The following is a 25,206-nucleotide window of genomic DNA, read 5'->3' as shown; positions in this document are numbered from 1 at the left end:
GTATGGTTGTTTTCCCTTCACAAAACAGCCATTTCCAGCAACCTTGACAAACAACAGTTCCCAGCATTCTTTGGGTAAAGTCATGTGCTTTTAATGTGTGTTGAACATCCTCTTAATGTACAGTGTGGATCTGCCCTTAGCCCAGTGTCTAAAACTACCTACCTGCACCACTGAACATTTTAGAAGCCTTGGCAGGTTTTCCCATGAGTGCATCAAAAAGCAAAAGAATAACTTTTTCTTTTCCTGATCATATTTTGCCATCTCCTCAACCCCATCTCAATATGACTAACGGTGAGCGGTGGTTACATCTACAGTTTTCTTGTCTTGTTAAAAATGGTCCCAAAGTGTTCCTGACTATTAATATTATATGACGCCAAATTCGTCTGAATAGCCTGAGGGCCATCTTCAGGGTGTTCCACCTGAGGCTGCTTCCCATTCTGCCTTTCTTGCAGCACATCATTAGAGATGGCTCAGATCCAGAGATTTTTGAGACCAACCTGTTTCTTCTCCACTTCCTGAGAAAAAGGCTGGATGTAGAAAGCAGAACCTAAGTTGGGAAGTGAAAGGGTACAGAAAGACACAATGGGAAAATGTGGTAGGTCAACAAGCATTCCAAGTTCAGGAAATAGTAGATGGTCATGAAAACACCCCCTTCTCTGAACTGTAAATCTGGAGAAGATGTTTTTTTACCCATCTTTTTAAGGGGAGCTGATGTACAGGTTGTTTTCAAAAGAGGTATTGGCTGCTCTGGGAGTCTTCTTTCTGTCAACCTTCCTTATGAATGCACAAGTATACATAACATAATATGTGAATTAGACACGTGTGGATTCTGTCTGTAGCATTTTTTCAAGCTCCCATGATCACAGAAATCTTTGTCAGTGGTTGTTGTTGTTTAGTCGTTTAGTCGTGTCTGACTCTTCATGACCCCATGGACCAGAGCACGCCAGGCACTTCTGTCCTCCACTGCCTCCTGCAGTTTGGTCAAACTCATGCTGGTAGCTTCAAGAACACCATCCAACCATCTTGTCCTCTGTCGTCCCCTTCTCCTTGTGCCCTCCATCTTTCTCAACATCAGGGTCTTTTCCAGGGAGTCTTCTCTTCTCATAAGGTGGCCAAAGTACTGGAGCCTCAGCTTCACGATCTGTCCTTCCAGTGAGCACTCAGGGCTGATTTCCTTAAGAATGGATGCGTTTGATCTTCTTGCAGTCCATGGGACTCTCAAGAGTCTCCTCCAGCACCATAATTCAAAAGCATCAATTCTTCGGCGACCAGCCTTCTTTATGGTTGTCAGTGGTACACCAGCTATATTCATGTGTATATTCCAGTTCATGTAGAATAAGGGTGGGGAACATTTTTTACTCAGGATTTCTGACAGGGCTCTCTCCTAGCCCTTCCTGGAGATGCTAAGGGTTGAACTTGGGACGTTCTGCATGCACAGCAGATGCTTTACCATTGAGCTACAACCCTTTCCATAGGCTGTCCCTCTCTGCTTCTTCACATTTTCAGTGGTGCCATCAGGGCTAAACATTGGGACAGGCGTCCAGGGCCCCACTTAGCAGAACAAGCAGGAAAGTTCATAATGCAGAAGATTGTGCAGCAATAAAACTGCTAGTGTGTTTGCAAAGCTAAGCAGGGTCTAGTAAGGTTGGGGGACTGTGTGTTGAGATTCCTGCATTGCAGGGGTTTGGACTAGATGACCGTTGGGGTTCCTTCCAACTCTATGATTCTTTTATTCTAAGTTTTAATATAGGATCGTCTGTACCATATTTGTGTTGCTAGTGATGTTTAGGAATGCAGTTTCAACCTGATGAACACTGACAGTTTGGCAGATGTTAGCTGCACTAAGATGAAGATGCAACATGTAAGCATTACTGGGCTCTGCTCTGCTCACAAATTCCAGCCCCCATTCCTTGTGAGATAATAGCTGGAATAGTGGGAAGGCTGCTCTGACAATGTGGTATACTTTTACCTTTGAATCTTGGGGCTTTCAGGGCTGCTCAATAGGAAACAAGCGGGGGGAAGGATGTGCAATATGCATGCTTTGTTTGCATGCAGTTTAGTGTTCATAATACAGATTGACCTGTGTGTTGCGGCTAGGGAAATCGGTCTAAAGTGCAAAGCGACAAGTGAAGTGTTGTTTTTGCAGTTTTCACAAATCCTGATAGACAAGGAGATGGAGAACAAAGCATCAGCTCTTGAATGCCACAGAATGTGTGAAGGAGAACATTTGGCATCCTTTAATAACACCCAAGAGTGTGCTGGGAAATGCAGCAGCCCAACACAATGTTGATGCACTCAGAATGCCTCTATCATTCAAGGAGTTGGAAATGTAATAGGGTGTGGTATGTGCACAAACATTGACAGCAGGAGTGTGCAGTAACCAGAAGCCTAATAGCCCATGGCCCAAAGCACAGGTTAGCAAGTGGGGATGAGGCATCCTGACTTGCATTGGCAAGATGTATCTTGTCCTGGAGGGGTAATTTAGCCATATGTCTGAGCCTCTTCTCAGCCAGTTCTCTGCAGCAAGCATTTCTTTTTAGCCCCTGGGGGACAAATACACATTCTGCTTAGTTAATTAAAAGGCAGAATCCCGCATGCGAGAAACACATAGAACCCTAAAGATGGAGCAGGGCAGGACATCTCTTCCAACTCAGTGTAGGAAACCCATATGCCAAACATGTGGCTATCTTCCCTCCACCCCTCTGCTTGATGCACCTCCTAATGTTCAACTGAAATTGACCTTCCTATAATTTGCGCCCTGTTGGTGTTTAGAGTTAACATGCAGCTTGGAAGCTTAACTGAATCCCAGTTGGAGGAGCACATTTTATCCGTGGATATAATCGCAATGAGATTCTGGATTTGGAAAATAAGAAAGAAAAATGTATTCAGGAAAATACATAGTTGATAGGAAAGATATTAGTTCTGTCTAACTAAGGTGGAGATACAAAGAGCTATGATTGTTTTGGTGTCTCTTCTTCCAAGGTGAGGATGAAGAGGAAGCAGGAAATGAGGTCAGCAGCACTGATGGTGTCACTGAAGGAAGATCAATAGGTCTGCACAACTAGGACAGTCTAGGAAGTTTAGATGTTTCTCTCTCTGTACCCTTCTCATAAAGGTATGTCAGCCCACAGCCTGAATTGCACCCCAACACTTCAATTGTCCCCTTGGGGTTAGTTGTTTTCCACATCTTCCCTGCCCTCCAGTGAACCTGTTCCAATCTACCAATCCAGAAGTGGTTCACCCAGTAAGGTGGAGCTGCAGTTCTAGCTTCCCAGCAGCAGTGTTGCTGTTGTTCATGGGGAGAGAGGCAGGGAAGGGCCAGCCATCAGCGAGGTCAGGGCTGTGCAGGTGCACCAGTGCAAATGCTGGATTGGCTCCACTGGTGCATCCCCACCATCTTGAACTTGTTTCTGGTTTGCCCCTCCTACTGCTGAGAAGCCAGCATTGTGGCCTCACCCCTGCTGCTGTCTACATCCTTAAAATGTGATGTCTGAAACTGTACACAGTACTCTAGAGTACACAGTACTCACAGTACTGTGAGGAATAAAGCAGCATTATTACTTTGTGCAACTTGGAAACCAGGCTAGAGTTAAATGGATAAGTAAATAAACAGGGTAATGTGCCCTGCTTGATTTCTGATATAGATATTGTTGTTCTGTAGTTGTGAACAATTCCCCACCTCCCACCCATTTTTTGATTGCCTGGTTTTAAAATTAGCAACCGGATGCACAAAACCCCCATTCATTTTAGTGAAACAAACTCTTCTGCAAGCTAGCTGGAGAGGAATAAAACAAAGGCTGAATTGTGCATCCAGGTGCTGATGTCCACTAACATCACATTGCTCTTAATCCATTGATTGACATAACTGCTTTGTGGGGGAGACTGAGGGGGGAGGATGAAGAACTCCACATATGGAGAAGTTGTTTGGAAAAGCACAAATATCCAGAAAATGTCTCTTTGGATCCTAGCCTGTATAAAGGTAAAGGTAAAGGTACCCCTGCCCGAACGGGCCAGTCTTGACAGACTCTGGGGTTTGTGCGCCCATCTCACTCAAGAGGCCGGGGGCCAGCGCTGTCCGGAGACACTTCCGGGTCACGTGGCCAGCGTGACAAAGCTGCATCTGGCGAGCCAGCGCAGCACACGGAACGCCGTTTACCTTCCCGCTGGTAAGCGGTACCTATTTATCTACTTGCACCCAGGGGTGCTTTCGAACTGCTAGGTTGGCAGGCGCTGGGACCGAGCAGCGGGAGCGCACCCCGCCGCGGGGATTCGAACTGCCGACCTTTCGATCGGCAAGCCCTAGGCGCTGAGGCTTTAACCCACAGCGCCACCCGCGTCCCTTCCTAGCCTGTATATATTGCAGTAAAGTTGCCAAATTTCTGCAGATTCCCTCTTTCCTGCTACGTTTCCCCCATGTAAGTTACAGAGCAAGAATCGTAAGAGGTGGGAGTTTTAGGCTTTGCTGTCTGTTGAGCCTGGCAAATCTTAAATTCAGTGCTCTACATTTCCACATCAGTTTGCATTAAAAAGCCCATGAAAACTCACCAGCATTTTAGTGTGAATTTATCGCAATATGCACATTTTTGCAGACTAATTTCCTCTCTTATAATGCATTATTTTACATTCTTTCCATCAGTATATACATGTTGATGCACAATTCACCCTAGTATATTCATGTTTGTACACTTGGTTGCAGAACTGCATTGCAAAATTTGGAGAAGTGCAAATTTTGAAGAATGGCTGGGTTTTGGCTCTTGTTTTGTTTTAGAACATGCAAATTTGGTCAGTTCACCTTTAAATGCAAAAGGAATCAATTTTCCCCTCCATCCCTAGTGTAAATTCACATAAAACAGCAACGGGAAACCTGTGACGCTCTAGATTTGTTGGACTTCAACTACTACAGTCCCAGCAGGTATATAATTAGAGGTGTCTACCATGGTGTGCACTACAACTCCCATCATGCTAGGAGTAAGGACTGATTGGAGTCTAACAACATGTGAAGGGCCACCCTGACATAAAAAGTCTATGTCACCTCAAAGCATCTGCTGATGGGATGGTGGTGGCTGCAGATTTTTGGCAGTGTGGTGCCAGTGGGGTCTTCAGTGGAGTCGCCCTCCCTACAATGGAGTAGGGTTGCCACTTGCAGAATATCCCTGGATCCATCACTATCATTGATGATCCAAGTAGTCCCTGTAGTGTAGAGTGCCTTTAAAAAGGCCACAATCAGCATGTGGGTAACCTAGTTTTAATTATCTGTGTTCAGGAAACCTTCTGGTTAGAGTACTGCAATGTATTATATGTGGGCCTGTCCAGAAACATCTGCTAGTACAGAATTCTGCAGATAGATTGCTAATGAGGACCAGCAGTTCAGACTTATAGCACCAGTTCTGGCATGACTGCACTGGCTTCTAATACATTTGGGGCACAATTCAAAGTGCTGGATTTGACTTATGAAGCCTTACGTGGCTGACAAACCCATACCTTCTAGAACATATCTCTCTGCATAAACCTGTCTGGACCCTTAGGAAATCATTGGTGGCCATCCTCCAGCAAAAGTACAGTGAGTGGCTATAAGACAGAGGACTCCTTAATAGTGGGCCCCCAATTATGGAGCATTCTCTTCAGGGATGCTGCCTTTCATAAACATGGTCCTCTTTTCAGCACCAGTCCTTGACTGCCAAGCATTTGGTTGGTGATGTTTTCTCATCTGCTGGGCTGTTTTTAATGGTGGGTCATACATCATGCATTTATGTGAGAAGCTGGATGTTTTAACTTTTTGGATATTTATGTATCACTGCCTTTGAATTGTCACTTTGAATATTACTGTAAGTTTACTTTGGTCATGTCGATGTAAACCTCCTTGGGTTTGAGGCAATAAATAAAGGGATTTTTTTTTCCTTTTAAGGTGGAAAAAGAACAGTGCATTTATTGTACCTTCTCGTTTCCATCACATAGCACCACAAAAGAATTCTTCATATAACGAGTCATTGCTTGACCTAAGCTATGTTGAAAGGATTGCATGGAAATGTAATTGCAAGAGCAATCATAGCTAGAAAAAGGCAACAGGTACTGGGTGTGCCACTTCTACAGCACACAGAAGTTGGTGGTACATGGTGTATTCATATCCCTTCTTTAAAGATTCTCACATTTTGTAACATTGCCCTTGCCCATGTCTTGAGCATGTAAAAACCACCAAAGTAATATAAAAAATGCATATAATCTTAAAGTCTTTACAGATGTACACATTAGAATAAATAAATAAACATATAGGGAATTTTCCATACAGCCCTCTCTACAAATCATTGAAGTGGAAGTACATTAGTTTATCTGGTTTCAGACCTACTGAAATCAGTGGGGACTGATGACCCAGGTTTGTTTTGAAGTGCAAGAGCTCATTCAATCATTTAATAAGACCTCGTATTATGTAGCAATTTCTTACACCACCATGCTTATAAAGTGGTTTTCATAAAACAATACGTGGAAAATAATACTGTGCTGGAATTCAAAATGTTTTGTAAAATCCCACCCCCCAAAAAAAAACCTCCAGTATCCCACTCAGTTATTTTTTTCTTGAGAAACCAACATGGATTTTCATGCATGTAATCTTTCTCTATATGCTGATTTCCATGGGATTTACTCAAAAAAGGGCATATGACAGAACCAGACTTTGCTTTTTTTTAAATGGGGTTGTTGCTCCATGAACAAATTGGTCAGTTTGAAAGACAAAGAAATAATAGTCTCGGCTATCTAACACAACCAAGAGCAGAACCCAATCCAGGCCCACTGACTCTTTCTATATTCACTATCAGTGTGCTGTTGTTGTATTAATTAAAAAGAAATCCTTTTAATTTATTTTGTGTTTGTATTCAAGCAACCATTGCAAGATGCTTCAAATAGTGTCAGCATTCCGGGGGGGGGGGGCAGGAATGCCGCAGCAGCTTTAACCCTGGAAACACAACACAGCTGAACTGTTTGTAGAAGTTCGGGAAACTTTATGCTGTAAAGGGAAATGCAATCTCTTTGCTACCATAAATGTTTAGTGGTTTGTGGAGTTTTGCATTCATGTTGCATTGGTGATATTTTTAGTGCATTATAGACTTTTATATCCCTGCTGCCCCAACCATTTTACAGACCACTGTAGTCATATATATACATAGACAGCATGTAATGGAACACTGTAAGATTCTAGTGCACCACAAAAGTGCCAGGCAGTAGAATTCAAGCGCTGATTCACACATGCGCTGACAGCTGGAACACCTTGGTAATCATTGGCAAATCTCTTCTAAAGGAATGGCAAATTTAACCTGAGCTAGTCTTTTGAGTGCCAAAGCACATCAATGAACTTCAGTTGCTTTCCCCAACATTGTCATGAGTTTTATCTACATTCAGAAAGGCAAACAAGTCCTGAATGTGCACACAGAAAATGATGCACACTCCAAATCCGTTACTTCAAAGGCACTAGGATTTTGTTACATTGCCAGTTCCCATTTTGTTTAGCCAAGTGAAATCAACTAAAGAAATGTAAAAATGCATGTAATCTAAAAGGGTGGTATTCTGCTCAGTTTTACTTAGAACAGACCCATTAAAATTCATGACCACGATTTTGGCTTAGTTGAATATCAGACAAAATGCCTTCGTATTACAACCCAGGATTTAGGGAAGTTTTCACTTATTCTTTCCACATCTGTATAACTCTCAGCATTTATCTCTTGTCCTGGGTCTGCAGAACAGGAGGAAAATACACTCCAGGCCAGGGGACCAAGAGTCACTGGGAAGTTGTACCTGCTGCCTCCCAGAAAGACCACCATGGCAAGGAGATCAGTATGGACCCATCTATCGTCATGAACTCATTGACAGGCTCTCTTTTTAAGTGCAGTCCACACCAGGAAGCTTAAAAACACAAGACGGTGCAATACAAAACCAGAAAGTGAAATAAGGCACATTACAAAGGTTATTTTTAAAAATCTATCGACCAGAGAAGGAACAGCTGAAGGAGCCCAGTTTCCCCCTCTCTGCCAGAAAGAACACCCTGTGTTAATGCTTGCTTTTCTCTCCCCTATCATTCCTTTTTTCCCCTTTTGTATCATGAGATCACATCCACCACATACATTTAAAAGACATTGAAAACATATAGCTTTCCCCCAAAGATTCTTGGAGACTGTTGTTTCCTATTACAGAACTACAGTCAACAAGCTACAGTTCCTAAGATGCTTTCAATGTGTTTTTATTGTGCTTTAAATATATGGTGTGGGAAGGTTAGTCTGAGCTTGTAGTGAGTGACGTGGCCTTTTATCTCTTTACAATGCTTAGAACATTTTAAATGCAATTTGTGGTTGTGGTTATTTATCCAGTGTATCACAGTGCTGGTTGTGACTTCAGATTTACTACCTCTTCCCTGTGATACAGGAGGATCAGCTGTGGAGTGCATGGTATTAAGCTATGCACACAGCAAAAGTTAATTTATACCTCATTAATGAGGTATGATTTCTGAGAGTTTAAGTAGAAGTAGTCCTGCAAACCTGCACTTTAAGAGTAATCCACAATGGTGAAACAAGACATGTGTCTCCTGAATCTGATTTTTCTTTTTCTAAAGCAACTATAAATCAAAACACTGGAGTGTTGTAAAGAGGAGAGAAAAATGTATGGAAAAACATTTCTCTTCCTATCTCACATCCTGATTTTCTAATCAGGCTGATATAGCCAAACTGGCTTCAAAGGACTAGACAACAGTGGTCTAGTAATACTATTAATTGTTCCATGTGCAGCTTAACCTTAAGTGCATATCTTCTCTATCACAATTATTCTACATTCCTTGGTGAAACATTTTATTAGGACATATTGCTGCTGGATGTTATGTGTGTGGTCCAAAACTTTGCGGGGTTCCTATGTGCACAGCGCAACTTCTTGCAATCTGAGATGGCGCTCTTTCTTTTCCATGATGTGGGGATTCCTGTCACATACCCCAAATAGTCCACAACTCTTAGGAGATAAAAGGACAGCTTCTGGTAATACAGAGCTCTGTTTGCACACCGGATCCCCTGCATGTAGGTTGAGAAGTACACATTCCCAATTCATATGCAAACCAAAACACAATGGTCTTTGAAACGAACTATGCAATGCTGTTCTCCAGCCAAATAATGTGTTCAAAAAATGTGCATATAAATATACTAAAGCCTTTTCGGCTTTGGCCCCAGCCTGGTGGAACACTCTATCACAGGAGACCAGGGCCCTGCAGGACTTGACATCCTTCCGCAGGGCCTGCAAGACAGAGCTCTTCCGCCTGGCCGTTGGTCCGGGCCCAGTTTGACCCCCCTCTATGGGAACCTGTAAGTTACCTCTTTGGCCCTCTTATCGGCTCATGTGGGACCAACATGGATAGCTGGCCCTGATGAATACTTGAGGTTCCCGACCCCTATGGTTGTAATTCATGGTCAGTCATTTAATTTTATCCTGAGTCTAATTTTATGCTGTAATTTAATCAATTGCTTGATTGTGTTTTAATGTATTTGATATTTTATGTTAGCTGCCCTGAGCCTGGTCTTGGCCGGGGAGGGCGAGGTATAAATAAAAATTTACTTACATACAAATATGTGCTAGAGAAAATAACATACAAATGCATTACAATAGGGAAAATTGCTTTGCAGAAATGTCTTTATACGCAAATTGCATTAAAAATTGCATTAAAATGCAGATGCATTTTAAAAATTGCATTAAAATGCAGATGCAGTTTCATTAGGATTGTTTTTTAAGTCACAAAAGTGATATGGAAATGTGGAATTGAAAAATGAGAAACTGAGAGAAACCAAATGTATGAATTCCTTAATGTGTGTGTATGTGGGAATCTATTTCCCATTGCACTTATTGTTGGCTCTAATCCCATGCTCTTTGTAAACCCTGGCATATGCAAAGAGCTTGCAGGGGGGAGGAGATTTATATCATATCCCAGCAGAGGATATGTGGCATCATATGCTATCTAGTCCCAGGAGACCTGGCTACAGAGAGGTGGTTAACTGCGTTCTTGAGTACTGTATGATACAAACGCAACAGATAAGGATAAGTAAAGAAATGAGGAGTGGGAGACAAATAAAATAAAAGAGTTATCTATCACATTGATAATATTTTTCCTGTTTTGCTTTTAGTTTACCATCGCTGTTCAGTCACCAGCTGTGCGCCATAAAACCCACTGAGTATGTGTGCATATTAATGCTGCTGTTTGAGCCTCCGCATTTGCATCGCCTGGCTCTTTTTACTTTTAACAGAGCTACCTTAATGTTGCATTAATGCAGGTCTCCTGGCTGAAAGAGGAAAGCAAATCATACCTCAGAAACTTGATTGTGTTGCTGGCAGCAGTACAAAAACAGCTGTAAATGTAATATATATGGACTTCACCGAAAAGCATTTGATAGTGTCTCACTAAAAAAAAAAAAAGTTACTTGCAAAATTCAATTAAATCAAATTGGCTCAGAGCAATGACTTGACACATGGTCCAAAATGTAGCCAAAACCCATTTTCAAATCCCAATGATACGCTTTAATGTATTGAGTTGTAGTATCTTGGAAACTGTCTACACGCTGGCCACAGTTTTGTTTCAGTATTCAGTCTGTATATTTCTTAGGAGAAGAGAAGTGGTTCGGAACAGAATCATTAGATTTGCAAATTCTGGAAACATGAGCATGGGCATAAAAGGGAATCATGGGACTGGGTCCTTTTTATAATGAAAGACCCAGAGATGAAAGAATTGTGCTCTGTGCCAGATGCTGCCCATCAGCCATTGATCTCTGGCACCAAACCTTCAACAGGTTTACTGTCACAAACTACAAAACACACCCAAATACACACTTCAAATACAGTTTAGTCAATGCGAGAGCCACATGGACCCATAGCCAACCCTCTGGGAACAGCTGCTATACATGGTGGCATTCAACTAACTTTATGTTAGAGTAGACCCATTAGGCTGGATTCAACTAACTTGTTGCATGCATGGAACAAGCTTTTCTCATGCAATGGGATTGTCCTGCCTCTCCTCCACCTGCACCCTGTGCTCCCAAAATTAGCTCTGGAGAGTTGGAGGAACCTGCAGAAGAAATATAGGGGAGCAATCCTGGTGTGCAAGCAGACCTCATTCTGCACATGCATATCCCAGCTAACGCTACACTGAAATCCACCTACTGAAATGAATAGACATGGCTAAGTTAGGTCTATTAATTTAATGTTTCTACTCTGAGTGAAACTTTGTTGAAGACCAGCTATTACCTCTGACAAAGAGATGTAGCCTGCAGCCTTGCACTTTGCTGCCTCTCAAGAATAATTGCAATAAATGTTCATAATCGGTACAACGGTCCTTATATAAGGAAACATTCACAATGGTAAAAAAAAAACAGGAAACTGAATCAATCTCCCCAATGGTCCTCATTTGTGCATCCTTCTGTCTTCGACGGCTCAACTGCATCCTCAGCCCAGCTTGAGAAGATAAGCATTGAGAATCTGAGACAGGGAAGACTGAGCTGCCTCCCGAAGACAAAGTCCAGCAACTGGAGGAATGTGTAGCTACGCTCCAAAGAATTAGAGAGCTGGAGCTCTTCTTGGAAGCAACAGAGAACACCGTCTCCACCAAGGAGGAGACAGGGGACACCCCTGAGAAGGAGGCTAGTTCACCAACACAGGTGCCAGATATATGGAGAAATGTGACTCAAAGAAGTAGGAGGCCCAGGGTTCGCTCTGCTTGTTTAAAAATACACAATCGCTTTGAAGTCCTCTCCCCTAGCATGGAAGACAAAGAACAGACTCCATTTGAGGATCTCTCCCTCATTACAGTCGATCAGGTATATGAAGACAAGCAGCAAAGTCAGTCCTCAGGGAATGTGCAGGAGACCTTGGAATGGACAGCTCACGGAAGAACCCCGACCAAACCTAAGAGGAGGTGTGTAGTGGTGATAGGGGATTCCCTACTGAGGGGAACAGAAGCAGTGATCTGTGGGCCTGACAAGATGTCTCGGGAGGTGTGCTGTCTCCCTGGCGCTAAGATCCAAGATGTAACTGAACGACTGCAAGGAATCATAAAACCCACTGACAAATACCCCTTCCTCTTGGTTCATGTGGGAACCAATGACACTGCAAGCAATAGCCTCCAGAAGATCAAAAGAGACTACGAGGCTCTGGGCAGGAAATTGAAGCAATAAAATGCACAAATTGTCATCTCATCTGTCCTCCCAGTTGAACGACGTGGCCCAGGGAGAGAGGGAAAAATAGTGAAAGTGAACAGCTGGCTTCGCAAATGGTGTAAACAGGAACGGTTTGGATTCTTAGATCATGGACTGCAGTTTCTTGAAGACGGACTTCTGGCAAGCGATGGGCTGCACCTCACAACAGTTGGGAGGAATGCTTTTGCCAAAAATCTCAGAAACCTCATCAGGAGGGCTTTAAACTGACTAATGTGGGGGAGGGAGACAGTGCTCCTGAAGGGAGGAGTCTATCAATTGATGAAGATGATCATCCAAATGTCATAGACAGTACCAAGAACTAACTTAGTTGGTCTTTAAGGTGCTACTGGAAGGAATCTTTTTTATTTTCTCATTGTGGGAGTTTACTATAGATCCCCAAGCCAAACGGAGGACATAGATGATGCCTTCCTGGAACAGATGGCCAAGCATGCAAAAGGAAGGGAGATAGTAGTAATGGGGGACTTCAATTACCCAGATATTTGTTGGATGTCAAACTCAGCCAAGAGCATAAGGTCAAACAGATTCCTCACTAGCCTTGCAGACAACTTCATTGTCCAGAAAGTGGGAGAAGCAACAAGAGGAACAGCCATTTTAGATCTGGTCCTAACCAATGTTGATGACCTGGTTAGTGGGGTAGAAGTGAAAGGATCATTAGGCACGAGTGATCATGCACTTCTGAAGTTTACCATACAGCGGAAAGGAGCAACCAAGCATACTAGGACTCAATTTCTTGACTTTAAGAAAGGCAACTTCATAAAACTTAGGGAAGTGCTGGGTGAGATCCCATGGACAGTAATACTAAAAGGAAAGGGAGTTCATGATGGCTGGGAGTTTGTTAAGAGGGAGACAGTAAAAGCACAACTTCAGGCAATACCAATGAGACGGAAACATGGAAGGTGCCTAAAGAAGCCAGGGTGGCTATCTATAGAACTTTTAACTGAGTTAAGATTTAAAAAGGATGTGTACAAAAAATGGAAAAGGGGGGAAACCACCAAAGAGGAATTCAAACAAATAGCCAGCACATGTAGACACAAAGTCAGAAAAGCTAAAGCACAGAATGAACTCTGTATTCCGCTCTGGTCAGACCTCACATGGAGTACTGTGTCCAGTTCTGGGCACCACGGTTCAAGAAGGACACTGACAAACTGGAACGTGTCCAGAGGAGGGCAACCAAAATGGTCAAAGGCCTGGAAACGATGCCTTATGAGGAACGGCTAAGGGAGCTGGGCATGTTTAGCCTGGAGAAGAGGAGGTTAAGGGGTGATATGATAGCCATGTTCAAATATATAAAAGGATGTCATATAGAGGAGGGAGAAAGGTTGTTTTCTGCTGCTCCAGAGAAGCGGACACGGAGCAATGGATCCAAACTACAAGAAAGAAGATTCCACCTAAACTTTAGGAAGAACTTCCTGACAGTAAGAGCTGTTCGACAGTGGAATTTGCTGCCAAGGAGTGTGGTGGAGTCTCCTACTTTGGAGGTCTTTAAGCAGAGGCTTGACAACCATATGTCAGGAGTGCTGATGGTGTTTCCTGCTTGGCAGGGGGTTGGACTCGATGGCCCTTGTGGTCTATTCCAACTCTATGATTCTATGATTCTATGAAGGCAATGTGTGGCACAGGCATGCATGGAGAAATCCATAACTGCTCATTAACAGCAGAGAAAAATTTCAGCCGCAAAGCTCTCTCTGCATGTATTCCATGCAGTGGCCTCTGGCTAGTTCAACCACATGTCTAGCATCACCCCTATATAAAGAGAAAGTATATGCAGTGTTGATATACTGTCCTGAACAAAAGTCCATGGGATATGATGAATGCTTCATCAAGGAAGTAGAGATTAGGGTCAATCTAAAGTTGCAGGGTCTTGGGTATCTCTAAGCAGACAACTGGCTCCAGCAAGGTCTGGGGTTAAACTGCAGCCTTTTATCTCTCCCAAGTTCTGTCCACTCACCTCTTTTGAAGCCTTAAAGGGATAGTCCTCTGGCCTAGAGCCCAGAACTCCACCAGCAATGAATCAGCTCCTACTCTGCACACTCAACAGGCACTGAGGAGCATGAGACCCATATTGTTAAGGGAGCCAGTTTCATCAAGGGATGTCATCTCTGGGGTTCAATGTTCAATGAGGTCATGGGACATCATACAATATCGAGATGAGAACGTAAGAAGAACACTGCTGGACCTTCTCACCCAGCACCCAGCTTTCAGAGTGACCTATGGGAAGCCCATGAGCGGAGCCCAAGTGCAATTGCATTCTCCCCACCCACAATTCCAAAAAAACAGATACTCAGAGGAAAACTGCCCAGTAGTTCTTTTCAGAAATAGCATTCGAACAGTTCCACTCTTCCGCCCATTAAATCTGAGAAGTGAGTGGACAGTGGTTGCTTTGCATTTGGCTCTTGAGATACCATCAAAGTTTTAAGAAGGACAGGAAGTTTATAAATAGTGTCTAGATCACATTGCTTACTGAAAACTGCTGAAGTAAATTCCCATCTTGAAGGAATTGCTCCTTTCATTGTAGAGTTGAAATTGACTAGGGGTTTTGATTTTGAAGCCCATTGTAAGTTCTGCTATTAAAGCGAAGGAGCTTCTTCTGATTTGTTATGTAACTGGTGGAAGGAAGAGACTGTCTGTTTCACTGCTGTCCGTCACAATCTTTGCACAAAATTATCATCCCATCATAAACAATAATATTAGACATTATTTTATTTCTACTATAGTGGCTTGAAAAAGCAGTGGTGAAACTGACAGACAAAAAACCCCTTCACTGTAAAGATGGAAAATATGTAATTGTCATTTCCTTTAAATATACACAAATATAAACAAAGCTGGCCTTTGAAATTAGCATTTTTCTGAGTTTTGTAATACAGTTCTCCAAACAGAAATGTGTATGTTGTGCAATCAAGAGAGAAGAAAAGGCGGGCGGGGGGGGGACCTTCTATCTTCCATATTGTTCATAACTCCAAGGAATATTATGTTTGCAGTCACAAGTTGCCATTGTTTTCAATACCATCCTGCTATAGCCGTACTAATTTACAGATCATAGATACAACCCCACAAAAGTTAAGTGCTTTTAAATCCCATTAAATCTAATGAGAGATTTTAAGCCTAGCCTTAACACTTTCATTGATGTGAACAGAACTTAAATGTTCTTAATTTTGACTAGTTTGTGCCTTCATATTTCCAAAATTAGAAAACAGAAGGAGAGCATTTAAAAATAAACCTGCATCTGTCAAGATGTTTCCTCATGATTGGGATTTTGTTAGCTATATTATCAATAATTTAATCCAAAACAGATTTTCTTTTTTCACCAAATATTATTTTCATAGCTTAGAATTCTGGTGCCCAACTCACCTTAAGAGAAAGAAAGACAAAAAGAGAGAAAACACCAGCCTTCTAATTTCACCTGTCCTGCTGGTCCAAAGTAAGAAATATTGTAAGTATTAATATGACAGCAGTATATTATCTATGAGAATTTACATTATATTGTTTTAGCAGTAAGGTCTCCAATACATTTTTAAACCTGTTCTTTAGCTCGTTGCGACTCTGAGGTTGATTGCGAAGCCCTTTGTTTTGTAAGCTGCCTCGGTAGTAAAAGAGGTGATAGCAATTCTTGTATGAGGAAAAATGGGAACATATTGCCCTCTAGTGCTGAAAAATATATAACTGGAATGAAAACAAATGAGATTTCATCTAAGAATGCTCTACGTTCCCCCCTCCCCCCCCCTTTCTGGTAGCAAAAATTCAAAAGGGTGGTTTTTTGTTTTTTTTTGTTCTTGCTTGCTGTAAGGACCACTTATTGATTTGTTTAGGGACAGTGAATAACCCTAATGAGATTGTAAAGCCCAAGATGTGTGTGTGATATTTGATGTACTCCAAAAGTGAAGTTGCAGTGATTTATCAGTGTCACCAGAGCTTCAAAACTGCAATGAACTCTTGTGGAGAATTTCACATGATCTGCTGTATCTGTCTAGAGCCTTATCGCTTTGCAGGAAGCATCTGAAACATTAAAGTTAAGCAAGAAATCTATAAACATTGGCTTAATCATGATTATGATCTCAGTAATTAAGCAGCAATTGAACTGTTACTAGCTGTAGTAATATCAGTAGTAGAAATGATAGGAGCAGTAAACTGGATATATGTATTATAACATTTTAGTAGGCTTTTGTTGTTGGGGGGGGACTTTCCAGTTATACATTCTAATATTCCAGTTATACATTTTTATATATTTTCTCTGCTTTTGAAGCCTTATCTAGAAAACATATTAATCCTTGAAACTCCACCTGTAGTATGGGAGCAGTAATCAATAGCATTCTAATGCTGATCAAGGTTAAGAGTGTAAAGCGTTTTGCATACTATAAGTATTATATAAATATCCATTTTAACAACATTAATTTCTCGTTTCTATATTTACTCAATTGCCATGTTTGGGGCCTGCCAAATCGATCATATACATGTATACTTAAAAGTAAGACCCACTGACTTCCATGAACTTACAATCCTATGCACGCCTACTCAGAAGTCCTATTAAATACAGCAAGCTTACTCCCAGGTAAGTACAGTTAGGTCTGCAGCCTTGTTTCCAAGTACATGTGTATAAGATTGAAGCTTAACCTATAAAAACATTGCAGTTATAATTGCCACGAGCCAGACCTCTCCAAATGGAGGGTGGGGTGTGCTGGCTTTCCACGGAGAGGACTGAAAGTCATCATTTATGATTGAGAAGAAGAAGCAGCAAGGTGGCCCAACTAGTGTATCACAGCATCTAAGACCAAGCTTCTGACATTTGGTAACAATCTACAAAGCACTGGCTATGAATACACTTCATTGAAGTTAAACAGAAAATCACTATGGGTAGTCAGTCGGCAACGCATGAAACTCTTAATCTCTGGGTGCGGGTTCAAGCCCCACGTTGGGCAAAAGTTTCCTGCATTGCAGGTGGTTGGACTAGATTACCCTGGTCTCCCATTCCAATTCTACAATTCTGTTATTTTATTTACCCAGAGCCAGGGCTGGCTCTACTACAACATTAGGATGACATTTGCCACGTGCTTCCTAAGCTAGCCTACTGTCCTCATGTGCAGTGGCAGAAGCTGCCCTATGGCCAGTCTTAAAATAAGGTTCAGCTACAAGGCCAGCTACATGGGAGGGAGGGTGATATCTTGTCCTTTGCCTCAAGTAGCAATTTGTCTTGGGCCAGCCCTGCCCAAGCACATGCTTGGCAGTTCAGAATATTGAAGAGAACAGGCTCTGCTGTATATGCAGTTTGATTATCTTGGAGCATGTCATTAAAAGGGACCAGAGACTTCTGTGCAAGGAACAAGTACCCCACCCCACCCCCAGCATTTTTTCAGGGCTGCTCCACCTACTGATCTTAGAGGTGAGACATGAATTGTGAAGGCCAAGCTATAAACCAGTCTCCATTCTCCCAGTCACCTGGACTCTTAAAAAATTTATATGGGTGCCAAGAAACATAAACATTCTACCCCACCACTCCAAAACAGATACAGGGTTGTTGTTGTCTAGAATCTTAAAATCTTATGCCAGGAGGCTTGCTACAATGTAAATGACCCTTCTGAGAGCAAGACCAAAAAATCCCAAAGATTTCACTTGCTGAATGTTTGGTTAAGATTTACCTTAACCTAAAATACCTCTTTGCCATCATTCTACTGTCCTTGCAATTAACCTTTAAAGTCAAGTTCTCTTAACATTAATTCTGCTTTTATGTAACACAATTCATTTTGACTCTAATTACTATAGCATTATATATATATATATATATATATATATATATATATATATATATATATATATATATTTTTACCACACCTAAATGACACCATGAAGGCATCCCACTGTCATCATCTATGATGGAATCAATAGAACTTTTTTTAAAAGGTGACTAGCTTATTTAATTAACACATTTTAATTGCTGTATGGATTTTTCTTAACCTACTCTAATTTCTCACTTTGTTGCAGATAATGTTAATTGTCTTCTCCATTGATTATTGGCAACTGGCGCTTTCAGAGAAGACGGCTTCCAGTATAGATTTCCAACTCTTTGGACTTCCAGCTCTCAGAGTTTCATAGTTTTGAACACCCCCCTTATAAATGCATTGCAATGGTCACATGAACGTTTGGAGAGTGGTACTGACACCATCACTTGGTCTGTTTATAATGGCACTTTAGAAGGAAGAAGCCAATTGTGTTTTTTTAGTAACTAAATGAACAAACATAAAGTGCTGCAAAAAACATGAATCTTATTGTGAAGCTTCGTAGAAGTTTTCGAACATTGGTCGTTCTCTTAGCCACTTTCTGCTTAGTGAGCATAGTCATTTCTGCTTATTACTTGTATACAGGTCACAAGCAGGAAATAGCCCTCATTGATACCACAGGAGGGGCGGAGTGTGAGGATCTTAAACTCTTGCCATACAGGTCAATGGAGCTTAAAACAGTGAAGCCCATCGATCCATCTAGGACTGACCCGACTGTGCTGCTCTTTGTGGAGAGCCAGTACTCTCAGCTCGGCCAAGACATCATAGCCATTCTGGAGTCAAGTCGGTTTCAGTTTCAGATGGTGATTGCATCAGGAAAAGGGGACCTTCCTCCACTGGCAGACAATGGCAAAGGGAAATACATCCTTGTAATCTATGAAAATATTTTGAAGTACACCTCCATGGATTCATGGAATAGAGAACTCCTGGAAAAATACTGTGTGGAATACAGTGTTAGCATAATTGGTTTTCATAAAGCCAATGAGAACAGCTTGTTGAGCACTAAACTCAAAGGATTTCCATTACATCTCTACAATAATGCCGCTCTGCAAAACTGCTTAGTAAACCCCCAGTCTCCTCTGCTTCACATTACCAAAGCCCCAAGGGTTGAGAAAGGCCCATTACCTGGTGAAGACTGGACCATTTTCCAATATAATCACTCCACTTATCAACCAGTGCTTTTAACAGAATTTCAAGCTTCCAAAACATTCCCAGTATCACTGCCTAAGGCTTCTCTCTATGCCACAGTGATTCAGGACCTGGGACTTCATGATGGGATTCAAAGAGTTCTTTTTGGAAACAATTTGAACTTTTGGCTGCACAAACTCATTTTTATAGATGCCATCTCCTTCCTGTCAGGGAAGAGGCTTACATTGTCCTTGGATAGATACATTCTTGTCGACATTGATGACATCTTTGTTGGAAAGGAAGGGACAAGGATGAATGTTAAAGATGTGAAGGTAAGACAAGAGTGAATGGTGAAATCTCTTCTCAGCAATACATTTCTGACACATAAAGCATCAGAAGGCTAGTAATACCTCTCAACAGTGTTTTGTCCTGCAGTTTGCAAACACCCACCAATCTTTTCACTCAGGGGTGGAGAAGCTGGGACAATCATCCCTGACTTTGCTGGCTGAGGCTGATGGGAACTGGCACCCAACAACATTTGTAGGGCTACAGTTTTGCCATCCCTGCTATAGGTGTTTAAAGGATGGAGGTTAGGCATTTTATTTATTGATTCATTGCCTATTATAAATCTATCCATTCTCCAAACCTCTCAAAAGAACATATGAGTCCTGCTTCCAATCTGATCTTCACAACTGCCTTGTGAGGTGGGTGAGGAAGAAGGGTCTGATTAGCCCAAGGCCATCCAGTGAGCTTCACAGATGAATGGGAGGCCAGGTCCCCTCAGTCCCTGTCTGACACTCTGTCTCCAATACACCACACTGGTTTTTGTTTGTATTTAGGCTTAAAATGTCTGGATTTATTTGTTTCCAGTTAGAGGACTTGTCTCTAACATTTCTGCTAGGGTAAATTTTGAGGTGGAAAGCTAATAAAACATTCTGTCAGAACTACCTGCCCTCTACACCTTAGCAATGATCATAAGGCTAGTGGACCAATGCTTTTGCTAGTAAGAACAGCATCAGAAGGGTGGCAAACCCAAAAATAGTGAATAAACATATTGGTCATCCAAGGGAGCTCATTGAACTCTGGATTTAGTAGGCCTCAGTGCACCCATGGGCCACTATGTGAAACAATTAAGTGTCTTTGTACTAATAAAGTTTGCATCTTGCTAAGACACTCTTGTTGACTTGAAAGGAAATGTTCTTGGAAGTTACATCCAGAGGAATCCTCAGGGAAGAGACTGGGCAAGCCTTACATACAATTTTGAGATTAAAAATAAATTAGCAGGACTAGCGATATACCTAATTAAATCCTCCCTGGGAATTGTCTAAATGTATCTAAATATCGAATTAATCATCATTATGGGAGCCAATACTACAACCATTTCTCCATTTCGGTACAGAGAGATTTTCATTTATGGGTGATTGTTCACCTTGTAAATGCTGTTTTTCTTTCTGTCTCTCTCTCTCTCTAAGATATATACAAATATATATACACATACATAAGCACCCTCTTTGAGCTTCTTTTCCTCACCTGTTGTCCTGGCCACAATTCCAAAGAAATCAAATCATCAAGATAGGGCATTGCTCATCAAACGTCTACCATTTGATTTCTTTGTTATTCAGGCCAGGACAACAAGTGGTGAAAAGAAACCTGAAACTCCAGCTGTTCCCTAATGAATCAAACAAAGGCTCATATAAGGTTCCATAATGAGATACTTTGAACCACAGCCTTGTTGCATCACTTAAATCGAACAATCTGCTTTCTGAATAAATTCTTTGTTGACTTCTGTATATATGGATTTGCAAACCTCTCTCTTTGTTTTGGCAGAGTTTTTTTGCTTTTCCACCCCATGCATAGTGTCTCAAATAACCTTGATGTTAGGAGCTGCAGAAATAAATAAGAGGCATAACCAGATGCCAGCCAAGTCCAGAGACTGTTCTTTGTTTTCATTGGGGCGTGCATTTAATAGTGCATTCTTCATTCTCAACCCCAGCAGCAGGATCTTGTCCAAGATTTTTCACATTGAGCTTCTGACAATACTTTTTCCTGATGGAAAAAAAAAATCAGACAGAATCATATAGAAACTGGGCATCAAAACGACAGTTTTCTCCAGCATAAGCTATCCATTAAACAAGATATGCCAAGGCTCCTGTCTGGTCATATCTGCTTTCTGGGGTTTGGTGATTAGAGACTTAATAGGGCCTTTTTGATAGCACCTTAACTACAAAACTCACTTAACATACTGCCTTGGCACCTTCTTTGCTATCTTTCATGCCCCAGGCAAAGTCCATCCCATTCTTTCAAATGGTATTAGAAGATCTCAAATGCTTTTTAGTAATAGGTCATTCATTCATTCAGTTACTAGTTGCTGTTTCATGTGTGGGTCCCCCCCCCCGTGTTATTTTCAGAAGCTGCCTTAATGCCACACCTAGTGAACAACAGAATAAGCATACATACATACATACATACATACATACATACATGTGTGTTTGGGATTGTTCTATTTTTAGAGAACTAGAATATTTGCAGTGGAAATCAAGTCCATCAGATTATGGTGGCTTTCCTGGTTATATGCAATATTGCATCACACTTCTCACTTCTGTTACCATAACAGCAGACTTGCAGCCTCAATGTACTTGGAAGAAAGTGCCATTTGTTGCAGTCAGATTTCTGTAATTAATTGCACTTAGGATCCAATCTTATAAACTATCATTCCACATTAGAGTTCTAAGAATTGGGGGCAAAGTAGATGTGATGAGGGCAGCCATCCACATGCCTGCCTCATTCATTTATTTATTTGCATGTATTTATTATTTTTATAGGGACCTATCAATAGATATTCTTCATGTGGCTTTAAACAAAACAACATAAAAATGCAAGGAAGAATAAGAGAAATCAACAATAAATAATAAAAGACAACAACAACGAGACAACATAAAACAATTTAGAAGCAAAACTTAAAACAATTAAATCTGGATGAATTAAAAGGTGCTGAAATGATCAGAGAGGAAAAAACCAGGTGAACCTCTCTGGGAAGGTGACTCTGTTCCTGGCATGGCTGCTCCTGCGCAGGCTAATATTTGGGGTATTTCTTTATTTTAAAAAAACCAAGTGAGAGAATATGAAGCTATATAACTCAGACATTACAGCCAACTATGTGTTAAAAATGCTTTCTGCCGTAAAAAAAAACCCCAACCTTATTTCTGCAGTGATTCTGGGCTATAAAACTTCTGGTCTCTGTAGGTTTCTCCATCACAAGAAATGGGCAGCTCACAGACAGATTTCTCTAGACATTTTGCAAAATCAGGAGATATTTTCATTTTACTGAAACTTGTAGCAGAATTGCATTTTGAAAAACTATATGTCTTCCAGAAAATCGAGCAGGTACTTAAATGCTGTTATATTTTTAGGTGAACACTTTGTGTGGCTTAAATGTGTACTTTAAATACATTGTTCATTAGACAGTAAAATTACCAATTGCGCTTGGTGAAGATTATCTGAAAGTTGCTTATGGTTTAACCAAAATGGATGTGGTATGGACATTAGACTTGAGCTAAGGTTATGGTTTGCCAGGAAATAAATGCCTATGAGATATGACCAGTAGCCTATGTTAGGCTTTGACTAGGAAGTGGGGGGTGGGGTGGGGAGTGCATTTGGGGTTTGGATGCAAAAAGTGGTTGTTGAACCCTATCTCCCACACCTATTGTATCCTAATCCTTCTTCCAAGGAGCTCAGCATAGAATAGAAGTTTCTATCTATTTTATCCTCATGAAAACTCTATGGGAAAGGCTATGCTGAAATATTGTGCTGGGTTAAAAGTGAGCATCATGGATGAGTTGGAAATTGAACACAAATCCTTCCAACTCCTATTCTAACACCTTAACCACTGCACTGCAGACTCTCTAATAAACACAATGAGAGCTCAAAATACTATTAACACTACAGATAATCACTGATTTTAGGAACCAAAATTCTTCCATATGGCTGTATGGAAGGCAGAAGTCCTGGAGAAAAGCACTGAAGGAACAGCATTCTAATCTTTTAGAGTTCTTTGAGAGGAACAGAAAGCTCATGGATAGGAGTGGTGAAGTAGGCGCTGTCTCCTTGCAATCTCAAAAAGCTTGTGATGCGGGGTAAGAGGATGGATCAGTAGTGGCTGAAGGAAAGGAAGCAGAGAGAATGAATGGATGGACCGATCTCACAAAGTAGGTGTGTAAAATGTGGGCTCCCCAAATTATTTGTAACGGGACTGGTGCTTTTAAACTTGTTTCATAGAGGTGAGCAGGGTGGTGTCCCACTGACAACAACAAATTGTTCAGGGATTGTGAAAAGCTCCGAAAGGATCTCTCTGAACTGGATGAAGGGTATTAAAATGGCAAATGGGGTTCAATGATAAGAGTTGCGCTGTTCAAGTAAAGTTCCTTGGTTTCCTGTTTGCTTCATTCACAAAGTTTGCAGCAGAAAAACATGACAGCTATCAGAATTTTCTCTGCACTCAATGGATGCATGAATGGAGTAGCCAGAGGCACAGCCTTAATCCATTTTGCTACCTGTGATCAATACCTTCCTATTGATAAAAGATGTTTGCTGTCAGAAGGGAGGATACCTGCATAATACAACAGCTTGAGATTAATCAGTAGCCTGCATTTAGCTTTTAGCAGAAGCTTCTGATTTTTAGTGTTTTATTTTATTTGCTTTCAAATAAGATTGGTTTCTCTAGGTATTTGTTAATGAGTCATTTACAGGCCATAGAATTTTAGAGTCCATTAGTATCCAAGCCAAGTTCTTTCCTAATGAACATTATACAGTACTGAAAAAAACAAAATCTCAGTGATTGGTTTACAGTAAGGGAAAACTACTGAGACTTAGAAAACTATCTATCAAGATGCGCAGAACTGAAAATCAGTTTGCATGACCTTCCCCAATGAGTTTAAGCAACCTACTCGGCAAGAGAAGGAAAAGGTCAGGAGGAGACAAGGAGAATGGATTAAATCTAAAGCATATAGAGCTGTGGTTTATGTTTTTCTGGCTGCCTAATGCTCTTTTTTTAAGACTGTTATTTTCTGCTGTGCTAAAACACTAATGCCTGATTTAAATGTTCAGGAAGGGTCCATGATACAATCCTCACAGGGCTATTCCATCTCAGGATACTTGGAAAGAGGGCTGCTCATCTGAATGGGTCTCTACGATAAAATATCCCTGTGCATGAAAAGAAAAATGAAGACAACAAAATTCTAGCACAACAGCCTTCCTGACCTTTTGGTACACTGGTTCCCCCCCCCCCATGGCATTAGTTCCAAGCCCCACCAAAAACCCTAACTTGGGGTGGAAGCAAGTTCCTTATCAAAGGTAATAGCACCCCACCACTGAGTTAAAAGTTAGACCTGGCTAGCTGCTGAGTAATACACTGGTACCTCAGGTTACAGATGCTTCAGGTTACAGACGCTTCAGGTTACAGACTCTGCTAACCCAGAAATAATACCTCAGGTTAAGAACAGTTTCAGGTTAAGAACGGACCTCCAGAACGAATTAAGTTCTTAACCCGAGGTTCCACTGTACAGCATTGGATTTTTGTTTTCCATTATGCTGTCTATTGCCCATCACTTCCCTATTTAAAAAAACAATTCTGGTTTGGTTATGTTGCATTTGCAACATACTGTTCACCAGTTTCACATTCCAAGGACAGAACTGTCTGAATATTTCACAGTGTACTCAGCAGTGACTTTCACAAACCAGTTTCCCATTCGAGATGCAAATATTCAAGAAAAGGAAATTGCTAACAGACTGTGCAAACATGATGCTCCAGGTTGACAAAATGTGTGTGGAAGGGGGAGTTGTTTCTTGATTGATCTGTTTGCTTTACACCCAGACCTCAATAAAATTTTCAGGGTGGTTTGCAAAATTTCAAAGCACATGAAACTAATTTAAAGTACAACTTAAAAAACACATAGCAATACAAACAGTAAAATCATTAGAAGCAACAAAACAACAACAACAACAACAACAGTAACCATGCTTATTCTCACACTTAATCAACACTGAATGTGAACAACTTCACAGTCCTTACTATTTTCAGTATCCATATCCTC

At 41.3% G+C, this 25,206-nt stretch overlaps 1 protein-coding gene across 2 annotated transcripts in view; it reads left to right on the top strand.

Annotated features, from left to right (window-relative positions):
* Window positions 1-25,206, top strand: part of NDST4 (N-deacetylase and N-sulfotransferase 4) — a 137,781-nt gene that overhangs the window by 6,488 nt on the left and 106,087 nt on the right. The window contains exons 2-3 of one of the 2 annotated variants that reach the window (XM_082236925.1): window positions 15,545-15,651; window positions 18,195-19,449. In XM_082236925.1, coding sequence (XP_082093051.1) covers window positions 18,469-19,449 — 981 coding nt within the window. In that variant the 5' untranslated portion in view covers window positions 15,545-15,651; window positions 18,195-18,468. The remainder of the gene's footprint in view (window positions 1-15,544; window positions 15,652-18,194; window positions 19,450-25,206) is intronic. The other variant, XM_082236924.1, reaches the window with a different exon arrangement.

The sequence above is a fragment of the Podarcis vaucheri genome, assembly GCF_965113315.1.
Source record: "Podarcis vaucheri genome assembly, chromosome: 9".
Lineage (NCBI taxonomy): Eukaryota > Metazoa > Chordata > Lepidosauria > Squamata > Lacertidae > Podarcis > Podarcis vaucheri.
Note: the sequence above shows the minus strand (reverse complement) of the source record. Positions and strands in the feature narration are given on the sequence as shown.